At 41.4% G+C, this 22,502-nt stretch overlaps 1 protein-coding gene across 1 annotated transcript in view; it reads right to left on the reverse strand.

Annotated features, from left to right (window-relative positions):
• The window catches only part of Scfd2 (sec1 family domain containing 2), a 314,253-nt gene that overhangs the window by 182,271 nt on the left and 109,480 nt on the right, over positions 1-22,502 (reverse strand). Inside the window, exon 5 of the mRNA XM_031342730.1 lies at positions 13,559-13,808. Within this exon, the coding sequence (XP_031198590.1) occupies positions 13,559-13,808 (250 nt within the window). The remainder of the gene's footprint in view (positions 1-13,558; positions 13,809-22,502) is intronic.

The following is a 22,502-nucleotide window of genomic DNA, read 5'->3' on the forward strand; positions in this document are numbered from 1 at the left end:
TTCAATTTGACAGAGGCTAGGGTCATTGGAGAAGAGGGAAGTCAGTTAAGAAAATGACTCCATACAATTGGCTTGCAGTCAAGCCTGGGAAGCATTTTTCTTGACTTAATGGTTAATGTGGGAGTGCCTAGCCCACTGTGGGCGGTGCTGCCTCTGAGTAGGTAGTCCTGAGTTGTACAAAAAAGCTGGCTGAGTAAACCAGTAAGCAGCACTTGGCTATGGTTCCTGTCCTGCTTTATTCCTGCTGTCAATCCCCTCAGTGCTGAAGCACTTCCATTTATAAAATGAAATAAATACTTTCCTCCTCAAGTTGCTTTTGGTTGGGGTGATTTATCACAACAATAGAAATCCTAATTAAGATTCATCTATAAGTATAGTGGAATTTCCCCCTAATAAATAAAGACTGCAAGAAACCAATCACTGGGTGAGGAAGCAGGTTTTCCAGGTTGGGGGGTGGGGAGGGAATGCAGGAGAAAGGGCTTCTTGTGCTGCAGGAGCAAGGGAGGCAGGCACAATGTAGGAATCCAGAGGCTGTCGATTCAAATGGCAGATCCTAGATCCGCCACCAAATGGTTTCTAACATAGAATAGTTTGTAAAAATTAGGATGCTAGATTCTGCACGCAGTGATTGTGTTATCTGTGACTCTAAATGTGGTGTTTTCCTTCACGAAGTAGCTCAGCTGGTTTCCAGAGAGAAAGGCAATAGCAGCAGAGCATGGGTTTGCAAGAGTGCACCCCAGCCAGCCACAGGAATTTGAAAGCACGGGCCTGGCAGTAGCCAGCCATGGGAACTTAGTGAGCCAGGTGGAGAAAGCAGGTGGCACTCCAGAGAGGGAGAGGCAACATGGGTGAGCCAGGCCCTGGCTAAGAGGAATAATGTGGTCTCAGTCTGCCTGCCGGCCTGAAAAAAACCAAGGCCTCCGGCTAGTGCCTAGTCGGCGCTGGCATGCATTTGGTTTTTTAATATTTCATACTACATATAAGTAGTTATTGACTAGATCAAGAGGCTGCAGTAATCAATACAATTTGAAGTGAAATATTAGCACAAAAAGTTCATCCAGAGTGAATCTTGAGATAACCGAGAAGGGTCTGACATAAACATTTGCCTTACATTGTCACTCACTTCTCCAATCAAAACTGAGAAGGGTTAGGTATAAGAAATACAGCAGGGCCGGGCGGTGGTTGTGCACGCCTTTAATCCCAGCACTTTGGAGTTCCAGGACAGCCAGGGCTATACAGAGAAACCCTGTCTCAAAAAAAACCAAAAACCAAAAACCAAAAAAAAAAAAAAAAAAAAAAAAAAAAAAAAAAAAAAAAAAGAAAGAAAGAAAGAAAGAAAGAAAGAAAGAAAGAGAGAAAGAAAGAAAGACAGCAGGAAAAAAATAAACCCTAAGGTTGGATGGTTATGAAAATGTCCCAGATTCCTCAAGGTTAGCATGCATGGTTCAGCTTGCTGGACTGCCATGTTTGGAGAAGGCAAGGCTTATAAAGCATGCCTTTTTATTAGAACCTCTGACACCTGTGGAGGCACAATCATCCTCTGGGAACAGATATGCTGGGATACTCCAGTCACACAGAAGAAATCCAGAGCCTTGCAGTGACGAACAGTGACCTCAAACTGCATGCCAAAATTGGCCTCTTCCTAGAAGGAGCTGGAGAAGCCGGGGTCTCATTTCCCTTCAGCAGTGACAGATAGGAAGATAAACGGCAGCAGGAAGAAATCACTGCCCCTCAAGCAGCCTCTTTATAATTTGATGACAAGAAGAAATTAGCAATTCTTAAAGCAATATATGCATTTAAAGAAAAGGAAAACTTAAATATATATACTTTTATTTACATTTCTTTTGTTTGCCATCTATACCCCAATAAACCCAGGGAAAGGGGAGACAAAACCCGTTCTCAAAAATGAGCTTGTGACTGCACTTCTCTAACTGAAGGCAGGCATCGGTGCTGTAATCACTACCTCACTAGAACGGAAGCTGTCATTTGATGGGAGACACTCACATACCATCTTGTTGCTGTTATGATTCAGGTACTACTAGTTCAAAGACCAACACAAAAGGGTTGCATAAGTTGCTCAGGACCACTGTCCTGTATGCAAAGCCACATGAGGTGATTTGGGTATCCACTCCTAAGACACTGTGGTAAAAGGATGGCTAACCTGAACTTTGTCTGGAAGGGCAGAGCCTGGTGTTAACAAAATTGGTGCTCCTTGTTAACTCAGACACAGCCTACATGGGAGAAAGAGTACTAGGTTAGAGACAATCTGGTTTGATTGAACTCAAGAGGACATTTTCTTGAATGAAAACAAAGTGTGTTGAAATTCATAAGGTCATCAAAGTCCAGCACTCTCAAGATAGCTTTTGACAAGACAGTAGCCAAAGTAATCTTTCACAGATAAAAATAAAAGCATGGATCTTCTGCAGACAGAAAACTGCTGGTCACCATCTAAAGTCTGCAGGTATTTAAGGATATAATTAATATTCCTAAGCTACTTTTTCATGTTCTCTTCTAACCAAGCCAAAGATCCCAGGCCCCTTAGCATTCAGGATCCCGGTGGCATATTTACACAGTTAACAAGTGTTGCCAAGTGGCTCGTGTGTTACATTCTGGTGACTGATGCAATTCTTGGTCTCTGAGGTCACATGTGCCTGTGGAGGTTTCAAGTGCCTTCTCAAGTTTACCATGATGTGCCAGCCCGTGGGAGCCATCTCTGAATAGATCCCTACGGCCTATCCTTGCCACCACCAGGGAGGTGAACATGAGCACTGCAATGACAGCGCACCATGGCATTGGTGCCTGTAGGTAAGATTATACGATGAAGCAAGGGACAGATTTGGAGGAGCAAAGGTCCCTAAGGAGCAGCCACCACTCAGTCCCAACAGTTCCTTGAATGAATTCTTTATATTTTTTCAAAGAGAAAACTAAAACCAGCCAATCTAGTTAGCTAGTTATTCAGATGAAGTCTGTTTTTCAAGATGGCTTTCGACCCAAAGTTCTCACAAACACTAAGTAGACCAAGCTAAATAGGGACTGTCTTCTGCAGGCAGCCAGGAGGAGGCTCTTGATTCCACACAGGGCAGAGCTTGAACACTAGACCTCAAAGCCCCTACCCCTCCCCAGCTGCACACTCCATCAAACACCTACTCTAACAAGGAGCCAAACCTATTCAAACCACCACAGCCAACCAGGCAAGGAAGATGAGAAAAACCAGAACTGGGGGAAGCCACAGCTAACAGAACCAAAAGTCCTCAGAATCTAAACAGTTTGGTTGGATGAAAACAATAAAATGCAACGCAGGCCTTGCATTGACAGTTGCTATTATCTGTTTTCATTGCACAGAATGTTTTCCTAACAATATTTCCCACCGTGATACGTCAAGACTCCTGTTCCCTTTGATGGTCTATCTGTTCTTCAGACACCATTCTGTCATCCAGATCAAAGACTCTTCTGAACTCACCCCACACTTGTACATTTGCAAAGCTACAGGACATGTTGAGACAGAATCACAGCTTCCTTCCTTATTTGTCTTCTATCATTCAGTTAACAGTAACGAGAACCTACTTTGTGCCTGCAGAGAAGATGAGCACTTGAGGTACAGGGGTGTGCAGAACCCATGGAGTTTATGGCCCAGAAGGGAATGCCAGATACTACTGAAATTATTACACAGCTATATAATAAACCTTGCTTGCCTTAGAACACAGTCAGATAGGGGGCACTGAGATAATCTGGAGAGTTAGGGAAGGCAGACCTCAGGTTCTGTGGTTTGGAGTGAGCTCTAAAGGGGTTAAGTGTACTGCCCTGGGAAAGCAGTTAGTGGGCCTCTGGTATAAAGGGAGTATAACACATTTAAGTGAGCACAAGGCCTGTGGTAGGAACACAGAGAATGAAAGAAGAAAACGGCCCCAGAGGGAGACGTTCATGGAAAATGATACTCCACAGCTCTGCAGGGCCCAATACCAAGGGGTGTGCCGCTGAGTCCAGACACAGAGGAAGCCATGGGTGTAGCACACTATTTAGAAACATGTTTGAGGCTCCTCCCTACCCTAGAGAATAATGACCAAATTTTTTTCAGCCTAATCATGTGTCCTTTTCTGTTCTATTATTTTAGGAAAAATGTTCATTTTTTTCCCCACTGTCAAATAGAAAGAAAAACAAGAGCCAATCAAAACCCCAAAATATGGTACTGGGTATACAGCTCAGCCCTGGAATGTTGACTAGCACAATCAAGGTCCTAAGTTTGGTGCCCACCCTGGGAGATGCAAACACATAGGGGTAGGAGAGCCTATACACAATATTTTTATCCTCAGAAGTATTTTCCTGATATTTTTTCACATGTTAAATCCATGTTTAAAATAATTTGGGCATGATTTGGCTCAAGCAAGAACTGACGAGATAATAACAATAAGGATAGCTAAGAGTGGGCTAGTGCTAGTTTCGCTTGCACGCGCAGCACCCAGAAACCTCCACCACACAGCCCCAGATGGCTTTGGTTCTGCTGGAGGCTGAGCATGGCTGTCCAGACTCCTAACAGCTCCCACACCTCCAGCCTGGTGCCTGGCAATCTTGACCCTCTGAAATGCTATAATCACCCCTAGTCAAAAGCCATTACAAATGCCTGTTTCCAAAGAAGCTTGTACTCGGCACAGATGATGTCATTCTTGTCTGGATTCCTGTTCCCTAGGAGAACAACTTGAAATAATCAAGAGAAGTGTGCTAACTCCCCAAGTCCCAGGTCACTGAGATGCTCTGTGCCTGCTTTCTGAATTCTCTTTGAAAGGTGTGAGATGTGGAACAGGAAAAGTTAAAGGTTCTGGCAGGACAGAGATTAATTTTAAAAATTATTAAAAATATAATTACTCACTACATGGAGACCAGTTTCTGGGAACACAATATAAAGCACTCTGCATGTATTAATTATGAACAAGCATGCTACTTTACTTCTTACAAAACAAGGAGGGGACGGAACGAGCAACTATAACTATAGTTAGTCCAGTGCTTGGTTTCCACACTCATAAAAACTATCTGCATTCCCAACTAAAAAAGTATCCAAAGACATTTAATGGGGAAGGAGTCTCAGATCCTACACCACTATGTGAAAAGAATTGTTCAGATTAAACTATTTGTCTTCACCAGCATGACACAGATAAAGAATGAAGTGTCCACTCATTTTAGTGAATGGTTTAGATAAAACTACAGCTTCTAAAACCTAACACATGAACTCTTGTTGCATTAGAAAATGTAAATTGCTAATGAGCACTGCACCATATCAGTTTCCTGTCCCAGTTGGCTCTCTGTCAGCTTGGCAACAAATCAAGAGCCTGAAGAAGAGGTGCAGCCATGTGTTTTGCTTTAAAAAAATAAAAGGAATAAAAAAGGGGGAAGGGGCTTCATTTTATACCCGCCGCAGTGAAAATCACCACCCCTCTTGGGGCCAATTCAGTCCAGGTGCCAAGGGCAGAATAAACAGGCAACACACGTAGACAGACAAAGTCAGCCTCTATAGGAATTATATTTCTGGTTACATTTATAGTTATGTCTCAAGACACAGTATCATTGTGCTCATACACACACATGCCCTTTTTGATATCCAACATGTTAGTCTTTCATTTTCCCATCATCAAATGAGTCTCAACCTAAAGTCTATTGTATCTCTTTCTTATCATCTACCATCCATCTATCCATCCATCCATCCATCCATCCATCCATCACCCATCCATCTATCTTGGTCACTCTATCATCTATCTATCTATCTATCTATCTATCTATCTATCTATCTATCTATCTATCTATCTATCTACCTATCATCCATCCATCTTATTAAACAGCATCAAAGCAGGTATTGATTGAAATAATTCTAAAAACTAATGCCAAGCATGGTGGCACATGCTCCTGATCTCAGCACTCAGTGGGCTGAGACAAGGAAAATCATGAGTTTAAGGCTAGCCTAGGCTACACTGTGAGTTCCATCTTTGCCACAATTTCAGGCTGAAATGTTTGTACCTCAATGTTTTTCTTCACTCTTAGGATCCTAATAATCTCTTTGGGGGTTAAGGGGTTCTCCTTATTCTTTAACTAAGGGCAGCTTTTCTCTGAAGGTATATTGCCTCTGAGAACTGAGGACATAAATATTTAGACACCAATATTCTCAAGATCTTGCTTCACAATATCACTCAAGATTACTTTTAATACAGTTATGATGCTATACACCTGTGATTTTATTCTAGGCACTATGACTACAATAGACCAACTCCAAAGCATGGAAAACAAAATCTTGCCTGACACTGTCACTAGGGATTTATCACATAGCTATTTACTGATTGACTTTATACCAATACTTATCAAAATGCTAGGATATTTTCTCTGGACAGTAAATTTACAAGTAATTTTTAAGTTCTATTGTAATTATTAGGGAGCAAAATTAATATCACATTTGTATTCAAGAAAAGTCCAGCTGGGCAGTGGTGGTGCATGCCTTTAATCCCAGCACTTGGGAGGCAGGTGGATTTCTGAGTTTGAGGCCAGCCTGGGCTACAGAGTGAGTTCCAGGACAGCCAGGGCTATACAGAGAAACCCTGTCTCAAAACAAACAAATAAACTAACAAACAAAAACAAAACAAAGTCCAACTATAAATCATGTTAAGAAAATGTAAGTAATTTTATTTTATCCAAATGACAATCCTTGCCCTCCAAAAGCTTATATTCAGAGAATTATAAATAATATAAAACAATCACAATTATTAATAGCTAATTGAATGTGGGGGGCAATTACAAGGAGAAACAGCTTGAGTTGTTTGTCCCTCCTCTTGTTCCTCCTTCTCCTCCTCTTCTTCCTCTTTCTTTTCTTTCTTTTCCTTTCGAAATAGGGACTCATTCCATAGCCTAGGCCTGGAACTCACATTGTAGCCCAGGCTAGCCTTAAACTCATGATTTTCCTGTCTCAGCTCGCTGAGTGCTGGGATCAGGAACCTGTGCCACCATGCCTAGCATTAGTTTTAGGAATTATTTCAATCAATACCTGCTATGATGCTATTTTATAAGGCACTAAAGCAGTCTTTCTCAACCTGTAAGTCATGACCCCTTTGGAGTTCACACATCAGATAAGCTGCATATCAGATATTTACATTATGATTCATAATAGTAGCAAAATAACAGTTAGGAAGTAGCAAGAAAATAATTTTATGGTTGGGAGGTCACCACAACATGAGGAACTGCATTAAAGGGTCTCAGAATTAGGAAAGTTAAGAACAACTGCATTGGAGAAATTCAGGTTGTATTCAATGGGCATGCTCAGGAATCAAGTATCCTCCACACTGTGCTATTTCTGGCCATACCTGGACACAACCAGAGCACTGTTTTTAAAACAACTATCCTTTTATGTCACACACTGTTTTCTTTATTATTGGGAAATTTATACCATATCTATTGCTAATAAAACCTAAATTAAAAATCCTCTTGTCAAAACATATATATAATTATAGTCATTTGCTGGCTAACAATGGGTGTGTGTTCTGAGAAACATATCATCAAGTGATTATAGTGTAATGTGAACATCAGAGCTGATTACACTAATCTAGATGGCATAAGTTAATCGGTCTATATGGCCTTTTTCTGCAATCAAGAAACATAGTGAACATGTAGACCTTTGTGGACCCACTGTCTTATAGCTGTCCATGGTGAACTGAAATGTCATATTTTGGTGTATGACATCACGACAGTTCATAATGTGTGCAGATATAAACATTGGTGGCATAGACAAGATGCTTGAAAGATCTATACACATATAAGTATCAGCATAAGAGATCTGTCCTGGTGCTATAACTAATAATGGATGCTTTATATGATGTGTCAGGGAAAAGTGAAGCACTTGCAAAAGTAATGTGTAGGGACCCCTTGCATTAATGAGGCTGCTTTGCTGGTCAGCTGCCTCAATAGGTGGCTCCACGGTTCTTTCTGCACAGCTTGTGATGTATTCTAAATATGTAGTAAACATTTTAAACTTCACTTGATATGGCTGTTTAGTAATATGTGTTTGTGGTTAACTGTTTTAATATGCTGGATAGGAAAACCAAATGTAACAGTTCCAACATTTCTCGGGGGAGTGATCTGGGAGCAAACATATGTTCTTCATTAGAATTTGCAGCAGAAATCTTAGAAATCAAGGGAAGTAAAGACCAAGGTAGAGCAATGGGGTTGCAAAGCGCTCAAGAAAACAACTTGATGAAGCTCCTTGTTTCATTCTGCTGGCCTGCCACAAGAAGTCTGACACACACACAAAAACACAATCCTTAGCAGAAACATCTGATAGCTGCATGGAGGAATACATGAGATCCCACAGGTTAGAATGAATAGATGAGATTAACCCTGGCGCAGATTTTTTTTAATCCTGATGAGTTCTTTTAGCTGCATGTGTTGACTCTGGGGTCCTGGGTTGGTAAACTGTCATCTACTCTAATGAGCTAATATTCAAGTGTGGGTGATGCAAGGGCCGATGCTGGACTTACAGAATCACTCTTAGGGTTACCAAAGCAACCCTTTGTTATTACCAAACCAGAAAGGAATGCTCAAGGGAAAGATTGTTTAAGTCTTGCAGTGTTTTTTTTTTTTTTAAAGTGGAATAGTTTCCATAGAGACAGAAATATATAGAAATACATCATCGAAAATTTAATGTATTACTAAGAGAAATCTATGAAATGAAGAAAGGACACAGATGTGATAGTAAAAGAAATCTCAAAGGAGACACTCATATTACCTCTTCCTTTATTGTTCTTTTACAATTCTCAGTTTGAAAATGCTTCAGGTTTTGTAAGAATATCCTTCCACAAACCTGAGGAAAAGGTTTAATAAATCACAGTAGATCTAAAAATATTTATGTGTTCATATGCAAGGAGCAGCACCATTTCTAGCTGATTCCTGAAGCACTCTAACTGGTAGACCTCAGCTGCCTCACACCAAGGTCTGTGTTCAGAGTCTCAACACTTAATGCTTCTACTGCCCCAGGGTTTCTATGTTTGGAGAATTTAGAATAATGTTAAATAAAAAGATGTGTTCTATCAATACTTATAATAAATTAAAATAGGATATAAGCCCAATCCTGCCAGCACTTGACAATATATTATTTCAGCATTTTCAATAAAAGCCAATTTTAATATTCTAAGAATAAAACAGGGTCATTTAGGTTATTACTTTACCTTAAAGTACATCATCTTGCTTTAGAATTTCCTGACAGGCATGTCTACAGGGATAGCTGTGGCAAATACAAGTTTCTACCCACTGTCCATTCCCACATTTCTTCTAAGAGAAAAATTCGATGTTTCTGGGTGAAGCTTTCAAGAAAAGTGTTGTTTCCCAGATAGAAATGATGGTGGGGACAAAGGCTCTCCCACAACACACCCTTCCTCTTTATCTTTCCTTCTTTCTCCTCTAAACCTTAGAGAGACTATCTCTGGAGATGCTCCTATCTCAAGATTACAATGACAGAACTGCAGCTTCGGGACACACAAGGAGGACATCCTAATCTCAGAGAAAAGCAAATCCTACTTAGTAAGGTTCCCCTAGTGCAGCACACACTGAGGCAATGATGCCAAGCCCATAATCTCAAATTATCACAAGGGAGTAAAATGCATTTAACTGTAAATTACTGTTTCTACAGTTTCACCATGGCTCAAGCTTGAACCACAGAATTTTGACATATTCTGAATTATTCATTCTCTCATTTTGCATTAAACTGAACTAAACAGAGAGCTAGTGCCCTTATGACCTTGCATTTAAGGCACCATAAAAATGCAGGGAAATAAATGAATGAGCAGTAATGATAACTGTTTAACCAATGATTTTATCCAAATTAGTTTTATGTATTAAAATCCAATGTGTTAATTTGCAGGAAAATAAGTGAAAGTAAATGACATGGTGTTAAATAAGCCAAGCATATAAAGAAAGAGCTGAAACTAGAAGAGGACTCATTAAGGAAGATGTGCAGCAGGAAAGGGGAGGGGAAACTTGTAGGGGGGACAGAAGAAAACAAAGGAGGGGCATAAGCCACATGTAACTCATTTAATATGCAGTTAATGTGTCTTTATCTTTATAGAATGTGCTTCACTCTAAAAGAATATACAGGTTTTGTCTTTCTTCCTGAATCAGTGCTTTCTAGCCAATGTCCCCGTTCTAATCACTGGTTTGCTCCTAACAGGCTGCAGATATATCGAGCTGCACCTCACACCAGGCCAGTATTGTAAAGGTTTGAGGAGCTCAACCCTGTGTGACAAATGCTACCAAAATTATTTATTTGCAACACCAAGTGACCCAATACTATTTCTCATAGAGAATGTCATTTCATGCTCAGCAAAATCCCAGGTAAGCAGCAGGGCAGTGCTGTTAACATCAAGGCTCAAGGGCAGGGAGCTCGCAGCCCACACACTACACTGCTAGGATGCAGCAGGGCCGGAACTTTTAAACCTTGGGTTTCTGCATTCAAACTTTCTCCTTTTCCAGTACACCTCGCTGTAGGATGACACCCAAGCATCAGCTCAAAATCTGCATTAAATTTCATTCTCTGAAGACGGTTCAAATGGCTTTCCTTTATTTTTCTTGTGGCTGGCAGGCAAACACTGAAGTATACAGAAACTCAGACTCTCTTTGAACTTAGCAGGAGGAGGAAGCATAACATCAACCCACATAAGCAGGCCAGGCCAGCTTTCAACTCACAGCTCCCCACCCCCAACACTCAAAAGCCAACCAGAGTTATCTTTGTTGCACAAAGAGAAAGGATCTGCCTGCCACTCTAGAGCCATCCTGGGGATGCATCTATTAAAAGGAGAGCAGATAAAAAAGAAAATAGTATGCTGCCATTGACCAACACATTCAGCTTTTGTTTTGTTTTATCAATCATAGGTTCTTATTATCCTTCCTATACAAAGGAAGAATAGAGGTACATAAAAGAAACTGTCACAAATAAATTATATAATGAATAGATAAAAGAAAATATGGATTTTAAACATGGCCAATTACTGTCAAGAAATATTAATGAAATAAGCAGAATTAAAGTTTGTTACTCTTGCTTCCAAAAGACAGGCACCAGTAGACTTCTATGGCTATAATAATATTTTAATTTATTACACTGCAGAGAAAAGAGGATGCATGCGGAAAATAGGGGGGTATGGCAAACATGTTACAACTCGGTAATATAGGTAGATAGAAGCAAGGGCAATAGCTAAAATACTAAGCTCAAGATTGGTTTTCTCTCCATATACTGAGTCCATGATGGAATGGCTGGACATGCACAGCATGAAACACTGTGGGTGAGCAAGCCTAAGCTACAGCATGCAGCAGTTACATAGGCTTGAAGCAGGTTTTGCATCTCGTGTCTAAAGACATGGGCTTCATATCCACAAAACCTAGAGTCAATGCTAGTTCTGCCAATTAGCAACTGAGAAAAGACAGCTGGGTGAAGTCCTTCACAGAGGGAGAGCGGTCAGTTTATTATCCTGCCGACAGATACGACAGTAAAGCAGTTGGTGTACAATTCTTTTGTCAATTACTTATTTTCAAAATTATTTTTAAAAATATTTGACTAACCATACAATATGTACCAGGAATCAAATAAATTCTGCTACTCAGTAGCAAAAAAGCTAACACTATACCTTGGAGTAACGTAAACACAGAAAGAACAGACTTTCCCTGTAAAAGCCAGTGGCCTTGTTACAAGATACTAAGTGTATCTGAAAGATAACTCATTCTTTCCATGCAGGTTGAAGTAGCACCTCCTTCTAGAAGTGAGTCACCACTACCCCAACACTGTGGGATTGAGTTTTCACCCCAACATATAAATGACACATTTTCCTTAGCAGCAGCTGTAAATACAAACCCTTCTTTGAGAGAATTTGAGTTCTCAACATAATTAATAAATGTATGTCCATACTAATCAACTACAAATCTATCTTGAAGTCCTTTGAATGGCTACAGAAGCTGAGAGAGGGAAGGAGAGAGGGAGAGAGGAAGGGAGGGAGGGAGAGAGAGAGAGACAGAGACAGAGACAGAACCTGTGTGTTACATGTATGGTGTTTGCGTGTGTATGTTTTTCAGTGATTAGCTGACATATGCCAAAGTAACACCCTAAGTACAACTTCTACTAAATACCTAAAGTTAATATTGGTAAAAAGGTATGTTTACTATTGTAAAATAAAAGTTTGGGCAAAACTTATAAATTCCACAATTAATTATTTTTTTGATTTCCAAATTTTGAGCTAACAATTTTTCCTATACAAATATGAATTCACAGAAGTGTTTTCAAAGCATAAAAATGCAATATCCTGAGCAAGTGTAAGGAAAGTAATAAAAAATGAACTGCGGGTTAATGAGCACCTTGAGTGGGAGAGCATTCCTAGAGCATCAGTTCAGTTCCAACAACAAGCTTTCACCATCCAGATGTTAGAAAACCTACCCAAACAACCATAACTAGAACACACACAAGCCTTGCTGCCTGTCTGGGGAACTGCTCATTTAGACATCATTTCCAATGAAATTCTCCTAGCATCCAATTTTACTTTAAATCAAAGCTCTGTTCTAAGCATTGTATAAACCATATTAAACCATTCTAAGTCAATATTTATTTCCAGTGAAATAAACACACGTAATGGCAGATAGTGCTATACTTAACAAAATGGCAACAGACTCCACAAGTTTTACTTAAGTGGATTATAAGCTGGCAAACAGGTTCCATGCTAGGCAAGGAAATGCTTCCTGTCTGTGGAAACTGAATGAGTTTCCATCTCATCAGGGTTTAGTCTCCATAACCAGCTACAAGAAAGGTCAGAAGTAGGCACAAAGTAAAACATATGTATGGGACACTAAGATCTCCAGCACCATGGCCTGGATCAGAGTCCCCATACTCCCCACAACGAGAGCCACAGGGGTCACAAGGATGTATATGCTGCTTCACTTGAGCTTACCTGACCAAGGATGTCCACATACATCTACACACACATGAGTGTGTGAATGAATGAATGAATGAATGAATGAAAACCTGGACTGCTTTAAAAGTATTTGTGCTTTATGTATAGGCTTCAATAACTTCTAGCAATGACTTATACCAATTAAATTAGCTTTACACAAAATGTAAATTGCTGAAAACGAGTTAACACACTACATATGGATGCCCTCATGAGTGAGAAGACAGCTCATTATAGTTTCAATAATTGTAGATTTCCCACAAACGAGCACAGCCTACTTTACTGGGATGCTACAATGTCATTTTGGATAGTACTAATTAACTATAATTCAAATGAAGAATAAGTCTTGAAATAATATTAAATTCCTGAAAATGGCCAGTTCTAATCCTGTGACACTGTGTAACACCTTACAAACTAATTTCTTCTCTGAATATTTTGCTATTTGACCCAGGCTTTGACACCAACAACCATGAATTCTGATAAGCACTTGGCAGACCATTCCATTCCAGCTCTGTGTAATCTATGGGAAGACAGCCTGGTCCTGCAGGTGGCTGACACAGAAGCCCGTGTATTCTCGGGGTTTGTGTTTTACAGCAATGCTCCACACTCACCTGTGACTTTCTGCAGCAAAGGGGACAGCTCAGACTCCTCAGAGAAGACATGGGCCAATGCTTTCTTCACCTTTTCTTCCACTTCTCCCAGGTCTTTGTCCAGCATGATGTCTCCAGTGACAGAGTAAATGTATATGAGCAGGATTAGCAGTTCCTCGGGGCTGTAGTCATCACTGGTTCTCTGGCTTGAGGACTTCATCAGAGGTAGCAGCTGATTTAGCACACCAGCCATGGTTGAATCCCCAAGGCTCTGAAATGGAAGCAAGGATAGGAAGATCGTCAGCCCACAAAGTCATAACTTGGGGTGTACAGTAGTGCAAAGGTGGCTTGCAAAATCCTTATGGACTGGCTGACTACACTCTTTGACTTCTGTGTTTATCAGTCTTGGACAGGATGCTGTAATAAGTCTGGAATTAGACCTTTTATTTTGAAAAACCCATTTTATAATATGGTAGGTGAAGTTCCAGGCCCTTCAATAAATATCTTATTGTGATTTGAGCAAACAAAATTGTAATTTTGTATTTTAATAAAATGCAAATGGTTTAACAGGCTGGGCTGTAGCGCAGTGGCAGAATGCTAACCTAGCACAGGCAAACTCCTTGTTTGTTTTCCAGCACAGTAAAAAAAATGTAAGCACTTTGAAAACTTGAAATCTTAAACAAAAGAAGTAAAGTAACACAATTTTAAAAATACAAAACTGGCAGATTATCTACTCAAAGGAATGCAGATGTTCTTGTAACAGAATCTCTATACTCAACTGATTGTTAATGCTCCTTTAACATAATCTGCATATTTAAATGAGCACTGGTATTCCTTTAAAGGAATCGCTGTCTTGCAGGATATCCTTTTTGATGTGTGCTATGTTGGCAAACACTGGTCAGCATATTTTCTAGCATAAAGGTCATTTCCTGCTAAACCTGGCAAATAGAATAATGGCTTAACTTGGGAAACTTCACTGAGGATAGATATGAGATTTCTTTTGGTGAATTTGAATAACCTTAATTTTTTAAATTTACAATTTTAAATTTTTCTTCATTTCATTTATTTTATGTGTATGGGTGTTTTGCTACATGTCTATGCACCATGTTTCTGCAGAGGCCAGAGGAGGGCTTTTGATCTCCAGGGACTGGAGTGATAGATAGTTGTAAGCCTCCATATGGGTGCTGGGAGTCAAACATCCCCTAGAAGAGCAATCAGCGCTCTAAACATTGAGCAACCTCTCCAGTCTACCACATCAAATTAACGTAATAATAATGATAATGATGATAATAGTGGTTTTAGTTCTTACACCAACTTCTTAAGTGACACTCAGAAGAGAATGTCAGAATTCTTTCCATGTGGTAAGAGCACTACTCACTGGAGTGACCAGGGACTGGAGTATACCAAAAACTACACACATCAACAGCACAAATCTTGCAGTTTTAGGTAAAAAGACACTAGTATTCATATTCTAATTAAAGGCAAGTTATCCAAACATGAAACTTACGTTATTCATTTATAAGTGTTCCCTGAACACCTACTGTGCTCCATGATTCTAGGACAAATTCTCTGCTCTCACAGCTTGTGCCACAGGGAAAACAAGACTGAAAAGCTGAGGATGTAAATGCTGTGGTGCTGTAGACAAGGAGAGAAATGCTACAGAAGGAAGGGAAGCAGGAAAGGGAAATGGGGAGACAGAACTTCAGGAAGCCCATGTGTTTGCGTGCATGGCTACTCACTGTTTTACATGGGAGAAGCCATGTTAGCAAGAGGACACGGGGACTGAGAACACTGTAGAAATGCTTCCTGTAGACAACATGAAGCAAACAGCTGAAGGTTGATGCAAGAAAATAGCCACCCCAAATGAGCTCTTGGTGCCACATCCACTGAAGGAGGGTTACTCACAAAGCACCAGCTTCTTGGATGATAAGAAGCAGATAATGTGGGACATCCCCTCCCCAATTCTAGTTCCTAATAATCAGCTAAATATACACCTTGGAGGAGCCTGAAGGATGAGTCCCCTCAGAGCAGGAAGCTTTTTAAAGGATGAGTCTAAAATGATCAGTTAGAAGACTCATTTGTCAAAAAGCGCTTGCTGGCACCTGCTCCTTGGGCCTGTATTTCTAAGCTTCTAGTCTGTGATACATGCTAGAGAGAAAAATATCTCATTAGAGATAGAAACACAGCTTCCATTGAATATACCAACAAAATTATATTCAAAATATGCTTCAAGCATTGCAAGAAGTCAATAGTTGACTTTGACACAGAGCCAAGAACAGCAGACAGTTACAAAAATGTGAGAGTTATGGGAAAATAAAAATACCCCAATGTGAAAACCTAATTCCAATTCTGATTGTCCCTTTCTATGATTCCCTAACATCTTAGGAAATCTTCACGTCCAAGTGATACGATCTGACTAGAGGATGCAGAGCAGAAGCTACATTATCCCAGGCTCTCCATTTCCTTTACTACTGAGAGCAGAAGGCAGCAAGTATCACTCTTATTATTACCTACTCAGAAAAATAGAGCCAGCTTAAAAAATAAGTAGCTTTATCATAGTTAGACAGAAAAGTCCAGAAACAACAATGAGGCCCTGAGATGATCTAAAAACAATGACACCTCAATGACAATGAACACACCCAGATCCAAGTCTCTGACATCTTTCTTTAGTAAAAAACAAACAAACAAAAACAAAATAAAACAAAAAAAACCCAGGGATCTCCAAAGAGATGGCTGATACCTAGGATACAGAAGGAAAATACAGGAGGGCTGAAAAATCTTATAGTGCTTAAAAATAAAGACATGCAGGGAAGAAGAAGAGGAGGGGGAGAAGGAAGGAGAGGGGACGGAGAGGAGGAAAGGAGATGGGAGAGGAGGAAGAAGAGGGTGAAGTAGAGGGAGAGGAAGAAGAGGGTGAAGGAGAGGGAGAGGAAGAAGAGGGTGAAGGAGAGGGTGAAGGAGAGGGTAAGAAAGAAGAGAAGGAGGGAGAGGGTACAAAGAAAGGAGATGGAAGAGGGGAAAGGGAAGAGGGGAAAGGGAAGAGGAGGGAAGGTGAAGAAGGAGGGAGGGAGACAGGGAAGAGGATGGGGATGGGGAAGAGGAGGAGAGGGAGGGGGAGAGGAGAGGAGAAGGAGGTGGAGGGAGGGGAGGAAGAAGAGGAATATGTCAAAAGGACTCAAGAGCCAACTGCAAGACTTTCCAGGTGATCACAGATGGAATAATTTTAAAAACAACATAAAGTAGTATTTTCATATAACCTAAAGTACACAAGAAATATCCATCAGTTCAAATTGATGAAAATGTGATTGAACTAGGGCTGAAGGGATGGCTCAGTCAATAAAGTGCTTGCCTTGCAAACACAAGGACCCAAGATCAATCCCTAGAACCTGTTTAAAGCTGGTGGTGAATTCCCTGAAGTGGGAGTTAGAGGTAACTGGGAGCCACCTGATATAGGTGCTAGGTACAGAACTCTTCCAGAAGAGCGGCCAGCATTTTTAACCACTGAGCCATCTCTTCTGACCTGTTGGTTTTTTTCTGAGGCCTGCTTCTCCTCATGAGAAAAAAGAAAGGATCAGAGACCCCCTAGACTGAAGTCTTTTTAAAGCAAAGGAAAGAATTTCACCAGGAGTAACAGGGTGTGTGTGTGTGTGTGTGTGTGTGTGTGTACAAGGTGGTATTTGATAGGATCTGCGCCACAAGCTGTATGATCTTAGAGAAACTGTCTAACATTCCAAATCTCAAGTTCCTCATTTATGAAATAAAAATGCCTGAATATTAGGCAGCCCCATTACATAGTCACACATTTATGTATTACATTGTATTTATACTGGTATAACCACTTCTCAGAGCGCTTCAACAAGTCTGCTTTAAAAATGAAGTCACCCCACAATAGGATAGTCTTCATATAGACTCAAACACAAGGTGATTCCTTTTTTTCTTTTTTTTAAAAAGATTTATTTATTTATTTTATGTGTATGAGTACACTGTAGCTGTACAGATGGCCATGAGCCATCATGTGGCTGCTGGGAATTGAACTCAGGACGGTCCCACTCCCTCCAGCCCTGCTTGCTCCAGCCTAATACACTGTAGCTGTCTTCAGACGTACCAGAAGAGGGCATCAGATCTCATTATGGGTGGTTGTGAGCCACCATGTGGTTGCTGGGATCCGAACTCAGGACCTTCAGAAGAGCAGTCAGTGCTCTTACCTGCTGAGCCATCTCGCCAGCCCGTGATTCCTTTTTCTGAGGGCTAATTTTGCAGAACACGTTTGACATCACTTAGGATACTTCACCAGGTTGATCTCATCACACAGCAGCATCTGTCATGTGACCTTCAATTCTGTTTCCACCACTCAGGACCCTATGCTCTCCTTTCTTGGAGGACTAGTTAAGAAAGCTGGTATGGGAATAGCATGTATTTTAGGAACACCTCTTTGGCAATCGCAGAGGAGGGAGTTGCAGCCTAAAGACACTGAAGGTAAAACCCAATCACAGGCTTAACTGCAACAGTCAGTGAAAGGCCAAAGAAAATCAAATATTACTAAATGCTGCTATTGAAGAGACAAGCACTGCCAACCACAGCTGAACAGAGCTTTTTAAAAAAAAAAAATGGCTTCTTTGTAAAGTAACTGGGATTAAGTTTCCTCTTTACACAAGTAGATCTTCTAATAGGAGGCAGAGGACCTGAGCTGTGTCTAGGGTGACAACACATTTTGTTATTTCTGCAGTCTGGGCTCTTGTTATTCTTGAATCAGTCCTCAGCAACTCCATACAAAGGCCCTCTTGAAAAGGCATGTTGTCCTTAGAAAAGCTGACTGTGAAGTCAAGAGTTGGTCTCTGTTCTGGCATGAGGACCATATTCCATATGGCAGCAGACTGGTCCAGGCCGGCCCCACCTACTCATCCAGGAGCAGAACCTGCAATCAACCAACAAACCCCAATCCACTAACAGAGAACTCTTCACAGCAATCCTGTCAGCCTGCGTGTGCAAGTTAGACAGATATGGCAATGGGAGTCTTTGAAAAGTGCCCAAATGGGGCTGGAGAGATGGCTCAGTGGGTAAGAGCACTGACTGCTCTTCTGAAGGTCCTAAGTTCAAATCCCAGCAACCACATGGTGGCTTACAACCATCTTTAATGAGATCTGATGCCCTCTTCTGGTGTGTCTGAAGACAGATACAGTGTGCTTAGATATAATAATAAATAAAACTAAAAAAAAAAAGAGAGAGAGAGAGAAAGAAAGAAAGAGAGAGAGAGAGAGAGAAAGAGAGAGAGAGAGAGAGAGAAGGAAGGAAAGAAAGAAAGAAAGAAAGAAAGAAAGAAAGAAAGAAAGAAAGAAAGAAAGAAAGGTGCCCAGACATTCTGGCTCCACATGGTCTCTGCTATAATTAAAACCAATCTCTTATTTCAAATAATTTTTAAAGGAATTTGCTTCTTTTTGTACACCCCAGGCAGAGTGCAAAACTGTAAAATAACTTATTGATACACCCAAGTATCAGCACATATACAAATAGATACATATTCCAAATAAGGACATTATTTAATTAATTGTAAAAAATAATTTTATATAACAAAGAACAAAGCAAAACCCAGGATACAAGGGACTCTGAGGTAAGTGAGAAGAGGAATGAACAGCCATGTCTTAGGAAAGTTCAGACAGGGTTTCTCTGTATAGCCCTGGCTATCCTGGAACTCACTCTGTAGACCAGGCTGGCCTCGAACTCAGAAATCCGCCTGCCTCTGCCTCTCATGTCCTGGCATTAAAGGCGTGCCCAGCAGGAAAGTTCTTATAAGATGTTGGCATTTGCATTGGAAACACCCAAATCCTGATACAGGCACATGCCACCTGGGCTTTAAAGAGCCAGCACTGGCCAGGCAGTGGTGGTGCATGCCTTAGCACGTGGGAGGCAGAGGCAGAGGCAGAGGCAGAGGCAGAGGCAGAGGCAGGTGGATTTCCAAGTTCGAGGCCAGTTTGGTCTACAGAGTGACAGCCTGGTCTACAGAGTGACAGCCAGGATAGCCAGGGCTACACAAAGGAACCCTGTCTCAAAAAGAGAGAGAGAGAGACAGAGAAGGAGGGAGGGAGGGAGGGAGGGAGGGAGGGAGGGAGGGAGGGAGGGAGAGGCAGCATCCACCATGAGGGAGGAGCAAAGCTCTAAGAAGTGAATTCTAGGTAGGATCCTGCCTCCAGTAAGTGCTTTGTGTACATCTACCAAGAGGGTAGGAGAGGCAGAATAAAGTCCCACTTTCTGCAATCTGTGGCCCTTACCCATGTGGTGCAGAGGCTTTCCAGATGTGATAGAGACTGTGACATACTTTCATCACTGCAATCACACGTCTTCTAGAAACAGCACAAAAGAGGACAGTTTTTTTCAGCTTACAGTTGCAGAAAGATTTCAGTGTTTGAGAAAGCAAGACAGCAGGAACAGCTCAGCTCAATCCCTGGCAGCAGCCTGAGGCAAAGGCTGTTCACACTGTGGCAGACAGGAGGAACTCAGGCCAGAACACAGGCCAGTAAAAACTGTTCCTTGTGAGCCATCTCTGCTAAGGAGACTTCACCTCCCCACACCTCCACTGTCTTCAGGGTAGTCTCATAAGCTGAAGACCAAGATCTGAAGCACAAGGACTTTCAGAGTCAAACTGTGGATTTTTCTGCCTGGTTCCCAAAGGAAAAAGGGCTTCACAAAGAAACAGTTTCCAAGGTACAGATGCTCAAGCACTCAGCAGCCAGGGCTTTCAATCTGTGAGGTCTTGCCTTTAAGAAACATTTCCTTCTGGGCAGTGGTGGCGCACGCCTTTAATCCCAGCACTTAAGAGGCAGAGGCAGGTGGATTTCTGAGTTTGAGACCACCCTGTTCTACAGAGTGAGTTCTAGGACAACTAGGGCTACACAGAGAAACCCTGTCTCATAAGAGAGAGAGATAGATAGATAGATAGATAGATAGATAGATAGATAGATAGATAGAGACAGAGACAGAGAGAGAGAGAGAGAGAGAGAGAGAAGAAAAGAAACATTTCCTACTCTCTAGTGTAAAGTGTGCACTTCTCTGCAATGGACTAAGGCCTCAGAGTTACCTCACAGGTACAGTTGCATCGCCAGTGCCACCCTGCATACAACTGCAATTTTCTTTATGTTCTGTAGCTGCCTACAGCCACACATACAAATGGGTTTTCTAAAATGGGAGTCAGGGCTTGAAAAAATTAAGGGTACCAGAAATGTGGGAAGGGGTTTGAAAAAATGAGACCAACACATGGTGTGCTTTCAGTCCGCCATCATTAATGAATTCTCCTTGTTACAAGCAGGTAGGTAGGTAAAGCAAAACCCTTCCAAGTCCGTCAGCAACTTGGCCTAATCAGCAGCTTCATCTTCAGTCTCTGAAGTCGTGACTTCCTGCGTAACAGGAACTTGTAGAGAGGTGTAGCTATTAGCAGGAGGTGGGCAGAGAGGCGGTGGCTATAAGTGGCAAGCGGGGTCTGACATAATCAGCCCTCAGCTGTAGGAGGGTCATAATGTTCCTCTGCATGCTGGGTCCATGTGTTTCAAAGCTTTCTGTTCTGCTTTTGCTTTGTTTGGACTCTTGCTATAAGCCAGGCAAAAAGTAGGAAACAATAACCATGCCATAGCATGAATATTTTATTTTGAGAATTTTGCCTGCCAAATAGTCCATTATTTTTCAATGTGGTTTTATTCAAGTTTTCAGGACATGGGCAGAATGTAGGCATATTATTTGCCAGAAGGTGTCAGAGCTTCGAGCCAAGTTAACAACAGGGTCTTCATTTCTACCTGAAACCTCGTGAGCAGTCCTTACGCTCTGCATTTTTATTGGTAGTCTGGTCTTCTGGGCACCCTTCAGAATAGCCCTTAAGAAAAGCTCCCAGGGGCTGGAGAGACTATTCTGTGGTTTAAGAGCACATGCTGTTCTTCCAGAAAACCTAAGTTTGGTTTCCAGCTCCCTTATCAGATAGCTCACAACCACACACACACACACACACACACACAAAAAAAAATCTCCCCCTCTCTCATACACACACTGTACTGGCTGGTTTTGTGTGTCAACTTGACACAGGCTGGAGTTATCACAGAGAAGGGAATTTCAGTTGGGGAAGTGCCTCCAGAGATCCAGCTGTGGGGCATTTTCTCAATTGCCCCTTGTGGGTGGTGCCATCCCTGGGCTGGAGGTCTTGAGTTCTATAAGAGAGCAGGCTGAGCAAGCCAGGAGAAGCAAGCCAGTAAGGAACATCTCTCCATGGCCTCTGCATCAGCTCCTGCTTCCTGACCTGCTTGAGTTCCAGTTCTGACGTCCTCTGGTGATAACAGCAATGTTATCCCAAATAAACCCTTTCCTCCCCAACTTGCTTCTTGGTCATGATGTTGTGCAGGAATAGAAACCCTGACTAAGCCACACACACATCTTAACAAAAGGAAAGCATAAAAGTTATACCACTCTCAAAGCTCCTCTAACTCCTATACCTCCAAACCATGCCATACTTACCCTGAAAGCCAGGTCAAAGGCCTAACTAGAACCACACAATCAAGTTTATCCCATCAGCAATCTGCTTTCCTGGTACAAGTTTCCCATACTAACAACTTTGTGTGTTGTTGTGACAAAAGCAACTCAAGGTTGTAAACATTCCTTTTAGCTTGTGGTTTATCACATTGGAGAAGGTGTGACAGTAGAAACTTGTGCTACAGGCTAGTCACATTCAGCAGACAGGAATCCACAAGGCAAGTGAGAACCCATGGTAGTTATTACCTTCAGGGGTCCACACCTAGTGACTTCGGAAAACAGGTTCTAGCTCCTAAAGCAGTGGCTCTCAACCTTCTGTGACCCGTTAATACAGTTTGTCATGTTGTAGAGAACCCCAACCATAAAATTATTTCTGTTTTTACTTCATAACTGTAATTTTGCTACTGTTTTAAACCATAAGGTAAATATCTGATATGCAGGGTATCTGATATTCAACCCC

This window comes from Mastomys coucha, unplaced genomic scaffold (genome assembly GCF_008632895.1).
Source record: "Mastomys coucha isolate ucsf_1 unplaced genomic scaffold, UCSF_Mcou_1 pScaffold22, whole genome shotgun sequence".
Lineage (NCBI taxonomy): Eukaryota > Metazoa > Chordata > Mammalia > Rodentia > Muridae > Mastomys > Mastomys coucha.